This window comes from Bradysia coprophila (assembly GCF_014529535.1).
Source record: "Bradysia coprophila strain Holo2 chromosome IV unlocalized genomic scaffold, BU_Bcop_v1 contig_81, whole genome shotgun sequence".
Classification (NCBI taxonomy): Eukaryota; Metazoa; Arthropoda; class Insecta; order Diptera; family Sciaridae; genus Bradysia; species Bradysia coprophila.
This window is the reverse complement of record NW_023503375.1, coordinates 3,379,223-3,388,535: the sequence shown is the minus strand read 5'-3', so window position 1 is coordinate 3,388,535 and position 9,313 is coordinate 3,379,223. Positions and strand designations below refer to the sequence as shown.

The window sequence follows — 9,313 nt, the reverse complement described above, 5'->3', positions numbered from 1 at the left end:
TTCCTACAGGAATTAAAATTCAGAGTAAATCTAATGCTTGAAGTGCGTTGACAGCTGTCAAATAGAGTGCTATTTTGTATGAAACAGTTTTTAACAGTGTTTTTACAGTTGTGTGACACACTGTCAAGTTTCAGAACTCTATTGAGAATACCACTCATGCTTGAAGTGCGTTGGTTCAAGTAATAATATCAAAAAAAATGTTAATAAATTAAACTGCAGCGGAGTCAAGGTCAGCCATGTATTCGACAACGTAATAATTCTAGAAACATTCAATTTAATTTCTAGTCGAAACTCTACTAAGTTCCATTTTGTTCCATTTTATTCCAAAAATTCCACTGAATTCACGGCAGAGTAAAATAAACCTTGTAATCGGCCAATGGTACAAAACTTTATTTTACCTGGAAAACACATTAATTCCAGGGGTGACGTTATCTAATATGCAAAACAAACAAACAGAGCATAGTTACTCTTCCCTTTACCATGGATCGCGTGAAGCGAAAGTGGAGACAAAATGCCGTTTCGACTTCCGGATACAGTGGCGGTCAGAGGTTAGCGTGGTCTAACCATCTTCAGATAACTTCACTCTGACTGAATTCCAAAAACTCATGTTTCCATTGGCCCTCTTCCGAAAATTCCACATTGGTTACCTACAAGCGTTAACTCGGTAAAAAAAGGTACCTAAATTTTAGTGAACCGGAAAGATATCGAATTAAATGATTCATTATCAAAAACCACAAACATTGATAAGGTGCGTTTCACACGAAGCAAGAATGTTCTCATAAAGAAACAAACACAAAATTGATATCAACAACATCCAGATCAAACTGATAACAAAGTGGACTTTTCACACTTTACGCAGTATAACTCATTGTCAAAGTGTTTTTTTAAGGTAGTTGAAAAATAGCCATTGTAAGGGATTGACACATGAGAGGAATATGGAGAATATGACATAAGAGCAAATACTAGAGCACACATTGTCTTTGATATGAGTACATCTCTGTTGATGTGATAAGAATAAAAAGTTATTGTTTTGATGCTACTCATATAATGCGCGAAGTATACATCCGATAACTCTTAGTTGGAAACATACTGCAGTATTTGCTCATTCCTCACAACGACAACATTTGTAATCAGTGAAAGATTTTTTTTGATGCGTCCGAGAAATCGTGTTTATTTTACAATTGTGATTAACATGACTAATTAATAAAAATAAGAAAATAAAATAATTAATTTGCTTGTAAAATTGTGGTTCGTCAGTTAATGGTCAATTTGATAACGAAATATATAAAAAAAAAGTTTCTCAGTTAGAATAAAGTTGAAATTATGAATGGAGCTGTGGCGCAAAATGACGGCGAAGACAAAACGATTCGAAGAGGTAAATGTGATAACAAACAAAACGAATGAAACATCTCAATCAATTTTCGGTGCTTCTCACTATGTTGCTAATCATAAAAGCCATAACCTCTCTTGCCACAAAAATCGTATTAGTCTTTCTGCAACGTTTACTTACATTGTAAACTAATTATAAATGCAAATACTAACACATCCTCACACCACATAGGTACACCAGCGATATACAAATTTCTTCATTCTTTGACCTCCACAGAACATAAAGATTCGGCCAACAGTGTACTGCATGAGATGATAATGCACAAATTACGCAAACGCATCGAACATCTGCAGGAGAATGTTGTTCAGGAGGTTAATAGCAAATTGGACGTTTTTGTTGACGAATTGGTTAACGAACTGAATCGTTTCGACATTCAAAACACCGAATTGGCCTTGTTGTTTAAGGAACAGAATGGCAAACAGAGCAATTCTGTAAATAGGTAATTGTTTGAGATCATCGTGTTGATGCGTAAAATGTAAAATTGTCATAAACGCCTTGTACTGGATGAGTAACGGAAAATTTGAATTTAGTCAATGGTTTTAGAGAGCCATTATACGAATCAGTTTTACGAGATCAGTTTCCTCTTCAATTCAATAATATTATACTGAATTCGATGACATGAGCATCTGCAACTTTTTAAAGAGGCTTCGAGTTACCAGAAGAAATGTCGAATAGTCAACGATTCTTCAGGAACTCGCTGGATCTTCATTCTTCAAGGATTCTGAAGAAACGTCGACCACTTGTTGATTCTCTAGGAACTCGCCGTTTCTTCAGGAAGTTGTCGATACTCATGTCATTGAATTTTCATTGCAATTTTAGGAATTTCTTGACTCATTGACTCAATATTCAATCAAGTGTTGTCCGAAAGTCTGATTGATATGACCTCATTCATTAGAGAAGACTCTTAACTTCTAAAATGAACTTTGGAGATTTTCTCTTTCCATTTGGCGATGTTTGACCCTTGTTGAAATTGACCCTTCTACCAACGAACTTTAAGCATAAGTGGTACTGTAAGTAGAATGCTGAAACGGGACAGTGTGTCAAACTGTAAAAATCTGGAAAAGCCGTTTCATACAAAATAGTACTATTTGACAGCTGTTACTCGAAGCACTTTTGCTTGAAGTGCGTTGCTCCTACACTATTTTTACATCAATTAGATCAACCTAATATACTCATCCGATTTTTCACGTTTCTACGTCCTTGGTAGTCAATGTTGGATTTTTCGACCTTATTTATATGCGTGTCAGTTTATCCGATTCAATTTAAGACATTTATACGACATAAAGCTTCAAATACTGATGACTAGCCGTTTATGAAAAAATCGACTTTTTTAGGGCACCAAGTACTGACGCTAATCACCTGCCTGAAAAAGAATTTGCTGCAAGAAATTCGCTGCTGAACGATTTATTCGAAATCAAGCACATTCAGACCATTTACCACATATTCATAGCGATTCTCTTCATACTCTGGCTGAACACACTAACCCATGACTACGTGGCCGATGGAACGTAAGTGGTTTCCTTATCCAGATGCACTACTTGGTGACACAATAACTTTGGCTATTGCAGGATCAATTTGGGCTTAAGTCCGATCAAAATCGGTTTCGGTAAATTTCATCTCGCCTGCGTTATCTGGTGCATATTACAGACAGTTTCATGTCTCATTTACGTGGCATTTCGAATATGGGCATCGGTTACAAGTAAAAGGCCTGTTAATGCGGCCAAAGATGGAAAGCCCGATGTATTCAGTAGAGTAATGCTGGGAGTGTTTTCAGTGACTCAGATCGCATTAATTTATGGTACGGTGCGTCTGGTACTTTTCTTCGATCTTCCTCCAGCATCTTCGATCACAATTTTAATGGAAATGGTGAGCATAGAACGATGGTTTGAGAATGAAACTTTTATTGATTTCAAATTGTTGAAATTCGATTCCAGATTAGATTTGTGATGAAGAACCACGCTTTCGTAAGGAGCAACATACCGCGGGTCTTGTCTGCAATTCAGAAAAGTGAAGGATGTAAAAGTGGAAAAGATGTTGTCCCGACATTCCAGAAATTCATTTATTTTATGTTCGCTCCAACACTCGTGTACCGCGACCACTATCCCAGGTAAATCAAAGACTGCACAACTGTACATTTCGCATCAAAATGCAAACCGTTCTTCCTTTCAGAACCAAATACATTCGCTGGAACCGAGTGCTGTGGAATTTAATGGAAGTCCTCGGTGTCATATTCTACGTAAGTTTCATTTTCGAACGTTTCCTGCTGCCCTATTTCCGTGACTTCGGCACAACGGCCATTCAGCCGCAATATCTTGTATTGTCGATCTTCGGTTGCATGATGCCCGGTACGATAGCATACCTGTGTGGATTCTACTGTCTCTTACATGCCTGGATGAATGCCACCGCCGAAATGCTGAGATTCGCCGATCGCATGTTCTATAAAGATTGGTGGAATTCGTCGTCATTCGACGTGTACTTCCGCACTTGGAACATTGTTGTTCACGACTGGCTGTACACCTACATCTACAAAGACGTGTACGAAATTGTCTGCAAGAAATCCAGAGCCATGTCAGCGTTGATCGTATTCACCACATCGGCACTGTTTCACGAATTGATTTTGGCTGTGGCGTTTCGATTCTTTTATCCGGTTTTGTTTGTAATGTTCCAAAGTTGTGGCTTTCAGTTGATGTTTATCAGAAACAGAAAACATAGCTCATTTGGTAACACTTTTCTGTGGATTGGAATGGCCATCGGGAATGGCTTGTGCATCAGTCTGTATAGCATGGAGTATTTTGCCCGACAAAATTGTCCGATGAGTCATGAGTCAATATGGGAGTACTATGTGCCGATATCGTGGTCTTGTAACGGAATACTAATTAACGGAAGTTTTACTTCACCGCTCGAAAGTCAGATGAGACTTGAGCTATAGACTTAAGATTGGATCTATTTAATGTTTAATTGAGGAATAAAATTTAGTTTCTACTTAGTTCATTCGATTGCATTTTCATTAGTACGCTGAGGAAAAAGAGTTGAAAATCTTACCTGTAGCTGGTAATTTTGTCTCCACGTAATCTACAATAGCTGCGACGACTGTATTTTTTGTACGCGGCGCTACAGCTGTGACAGGTGAGATTTTCAAGTATTTTTCCTCAGTGTAAAACTACAAAGATTTTCCCAGTTGGAAGGTTTTGGCAAAAACAAAAATGTTTCTTTTAACCTGTCACAAACGGCAAGCATATTAACGGTTTTAATATTCAAAGTATGACTTCATTTGACCGAAGACTTTCAGAGATTGATTTCAGAAATCTTTTACTTCGTTTGTTTTGAACATGATTTTCGCTATATAAGTCCTCACCAGTCAGAGCTTGTCGTTTATTCTTGCTGTCGTTGTCGGTAACAGATGACAGTTGTCTGTAACAGGTTAATAGGTTTTTCACGTTAGGTGAAGTTCATAAATATCGTAACGTAAAACCGGCCAATTTCAAGATCCCTCTAGCGCTACGTAAAATATTGACTGCAGAAATCATAGATCTATTCTGGTCTATCTTCTACATGTACGAAATGGATGTCAGATATGAACAAAATCGATCGAATAGGTCTAGAGATACGGCTTAAGAAGTGTCATTTTTAAGAATCTACGTAGCAACGCACTTCAAGCAAAAGTGCTATTAATGACACTGCCAAATAGAGTACTATTTTGTTCGATACACTGTCCAGTTTGAGTACCCTATTTATAGTAGCACTCATGCTTGAAGTGTGTTGAAAGTAGTATTTCTGTTCGTAAAAATCACAGATCTACAAGTTTTACAAAATACCACCTGCCACTGACATTGAGACATTTTCACCCAAAATTGACTCTGAATAGAAGTTTTATGTTGGAAAATTGATTTTTTCCGATAGTTTGACCAATAAATATTACTTTAGACAAAAACCAGCCTTTCGATGTAAGGACAGTAGTACAGCACTTCTCCTAGCATTAACACTGAATTTACAAGTGTCATATTTGGAGGTTTTAGTGATAAGAGCTACTTAGGATTGTTTGTATTATATTGTTTTATAGTGTTTTAAAGTTGTGTGACACACTGTCAAGTTTCAGTACCCTATTTAAAGTACCACTCATGCTTGAAGTGCGTTGCATCTATCTGTACAAAAGAAACTCAGTGCCAACTGTGATTTAATCAATGACAGTAGTAAAGAACACCAATTTGTTTGGACGAGACAATGCAACTTTATGAATTAGGTTGCACTGTGGACTATTTTGGCTTAAGTGTGATTTTCCACTTGTTGACTATATAGAATCAATAGGTAACGACGGACATAAAATGCTCGGCTTCGACAAATGTCATTTGGAGCACGTTCTTCTACATTCTATTAATAACCTAGATTTAAACTAGCTTATGGTGTTTCTTTCAAGAATTGAGTAAATTTAAATACAGAAAAATTTCATTGGAAATATTAGACGAAAATATCAATCTCATATTACAGTTTCCACGTCTAACTAGCAAACTTTATAAGTTTAACAAGCACTACTTGCTAGGAGAAATTTCAGAACATTCGAAGATTTACTATTTTTAAAATTTATATTTCACAGATGCAAGCAAATCATTACGACTTTGTCGAATCTAATTACTTGATTTGAATCAATAGATCGAAGTAAAATCTATCATTTCATTTGTTTGAACATGTGTTTTGATTGAGGGGTAACCGACTGGCCAAAATGGTGGCAAATCAATTTCTAATTCCTTTCAATTCCGTTTAATTACCTCAATTACCGGACCAACTCGTCTAATTGCCGGATTCGCACTATTTCCTTTCAATTCCTTTCAATTCCGTTCAATTCCTTTCAATTTCTTTCAATTCCCTTTCAATTCCCTTTCAATTTCTAAAGGTACTTCCTGTCAATTCCTTTTAATTGCTCTTAATTCCTTTTATTTCTTTAATTAACGGATTAACACCTTACTTGCCGGATTCGCCCTTCAATTCCTATAATTTCAATCAATTCCTTCAATTCCACGAATTTTCGAAATAATTGCTCGATATTTTCAAATAGATATAAATTTAAAGTCAAAGTTAAACCCTTGAGCATTTTGGAAAAAGAATCGTCAGACTATATCAAGATAAAATTTGGAACAACTATGTTGTCCTACATTTGTGACTCATTTTGTTAGAATCTTTACTTTTTACTCATATTTTTTTGAAGAGATTTTTCAATTTCAATTTAGATTAAGCCGTCCAATTGACTGCAGTTTTGTTTAAAATGATTTCACATCGCACATCATTGTTTATTTTAGATAAATAGTATTTTTCGTACAAATACAGGAAATGACGAAAAACTTTTGTGCATCCGACAACTGAAATACGACATATTTTGCCATGTTTTTTCATTAAGAAATGTCAGTTTTTCCCGAACTATATATCGTGCAGGAATAGTATTTTTCGTATCAAGTCAGGAAATGACGAGCGAAGCGAGTAAGGAAAATTAGGACGTGTGCTGAAAAAATCCATTTCCTGTCGAGGCATCGGATAACTGAAATAGACAAAACACATCAATTTACTTGAAAACATACACACTTCACATTCACAATATTAAATTTAGTCAATCGTATAGTCATAGAAAAATTCATGTAATTCTTTTCCCGCACTATAAATCGTAAAGAAATGAAGTTTTTTCCCGCACGATATATAGTTCGGGAAAAACTGATATTTCTTAAATCATGGCAAAATAGGTCGTATTTCAGTCGTCGGATGCACAATAGTTATTCACGTATATGTGGACGGTATATTTTAGGCAATTTCGCGGATTGTAGCGCGAACGAAGTGAGGGCGACAAGCGAAAGTGCCTAAAATAAACCGTCCACAACAGCTGCGTAAACAACTTTTCATGCTGAGGGCCTAAGTTACGAGAAAAATTCCGTAATTTATGCCCAAGGCATGAAAAAAACTTCATTTCTTTACGATTTATGGTGCGCGAAAGAAATTACATGAATTTTTCCATGACTATACGACTGATTAATATGGTGAATGTGAAGTGTGTATGTTTTCAAGTAAATTGCTGTGTTTTGTCTATTTCAGTTGTCCGATGCACAAAACGTTGTTCGTACCTCGACAGGAAATGGATTTGTTCAGCACACGTTAGCAAAAGCCAAAGCACTCAATTTTTTGTTTCGCTCAAGTGATCGACATCGTAAGATTTTAGGCTTTTAAAAATTTGATGGAATAGATGATATTGTCGGTGATGCATTTTTTTGTAAATTTGGTTTGAAACTGGAGCATTTCGCATCGGCAATGCCCCAGCCTAACATTTCCCGACGAATATTCACTTGTTTGTTGCGGCTCAAACTCTTCCGTATCTGACTCACAAGAATCCTCTGAAGAAGAATCCTTCAGTGTGCATATTTTGAACATAAAAGGACGTTGGACCTATTCTGAAACGGAACTGATCAACACTGTACACTGTTATTTATTGTGCGGGAGCTTTTAAAATTAAAACAAAAAGGAAATAATGTGGTTTTGCATTCCTTCTTCACGATAATCACACTTATCAGCATTTACTCTCATTTACTTTCAATTCCTTACAATTCCACATATTTTCAGTCAATTCCTATCAATTCCGATCAATTCCTGCCAATTCCGATCAATTCCGGTCAATTCCATCAATTCCAATTATTTACCGGATACTCCTCGGGATACTCCGGCAATTCCTTTGAGGGTGTGTAGTCAATTTCCCGAGTCGGTTACCCCTCGGTTTTGATATTTATAAGACAGTCATTGCATACAATCGTGACAGAATAAAGTAAACCAAGCAGGAGCGCTTGATTAGACTAGCGACCTCAATTATATATAGGCATGATTTTTTTGCGAATAAATTTATTAAATTTATGTCAGTGTTCATTTGAGTTCATTTTCCCTGATTTGACTTTTCAAAAACCGCTCCTGCCTGGTTTAATTTACTCTCCCGCAGGGCCTATTTTACGGAAACATGTTTCTCAGTTTTTGAAAATTTCCAAAATGTTTCTGAAAAGTGTCTTACAGTTTCTAGAAAAGTTTCTTTAAGAAACTTTAAGAAACTTTAAGAAACATTTTGGAAACTTTCAGAAACTTGAGAAACATGTTTCCGTAAAATAGGCCCTGCTCTCCCGTAGTACAAGCGGGTTATTCATTTTTGTCATCTGATCGGTAAAAGATGCATTTTGAATTGCGATGAGTATACCACAATCGGTCTTGTATATTGACTTTAGTTTCGACTAAAACGACCTCGCATTTACTGTACTATTAATGAAAAGTGACAGTCTACTTTCCGGCGTTTTTATATTCCACTGCAAGGCGAAACGTTTTGTCGTTCAAAAGGCAATTTGAATGCACCAACTTGAAATAACACCGAAAAAGAAAAGAAGAAAAGAAAATCTCGAAGAGCTTTACTTACAACAATACGAGAGACTATAAATTGTTTCGCTTCACGAGCGCATTGAAATCGAAATGTTTAGCATAATTTTTGAATTGACAGTTTTGCTCATTCACCTAACCGAAACATACACACACTCATACAACGAAAAATCGAGGAAAATTCCCTTAATATATTGATCTCTTTTCCAGCTCGAACAAAACACCTCCCACAATATACCCCACCATATTACGAACCGTATATACTCCCAATGCGGCATATAAAAACGGACATAATGCTCTCAATTTGAATAAAAAAAATTTCTTTACTTTCTGGCACTTATATGTTGTTGCTATGGATCAGTGTTTGTACGATTTTCCCGAATATGAGTTTCTTGGTGTGTTTTTTTCCGTTGCTTCTTCTCCTAAATATCCATTTTCAATTCTACGATTCCACACACATTTTCTTTTAATATAAATATTTAGCTGTTTGTGTTTAAAAGGTGTCATCGTCTCTCGTTTACATGAGACTGTCCGAATAGT

General features: G+C 36.2%; 1 protein-coding gene across 2 annotated transcripts; it reads left to right on the top strand.

Moving 5' to 3' along the window:
* The first annotated feature begins 1,083 nt into the window (after positions 1-1,083).
* LOC119072470 (sterol O-acyltransferase 1) lies at positions 1,084-4,376 on the top strand. Of its 2 annotated transcripts, none has more exons than XM_037177692.1 (6): positions 1,084-1,375; positions 1,607-1,829; positions 2,725-2,898; positions 2,959-3,256; positions 3,325-3,497; positions 3,560-4,376. In XM_037177692.1, exons 1-6 carry the CDS (start codon positions 1,324-1,326, stop codon positions 4,317-4,319), a joined length of 1,680 nt encoding a protein of 559 aa, XP_037033587.1. In that variant the 5' UTR covers positions 1,084-1,323; the 3' UTR covers positions 4,320-4,376. The 2 variants fall into 2 exon arrangements, with proteins under 2 accessions (XP_037033587.1, XP_037033586.1); XM_037177691.1 differs by having other exon boundaries at positions 1,087-1,375; positions 1,562-1,829.
* Positions 4,377-9,313: the final 4,937 nt, after the last annotated feature.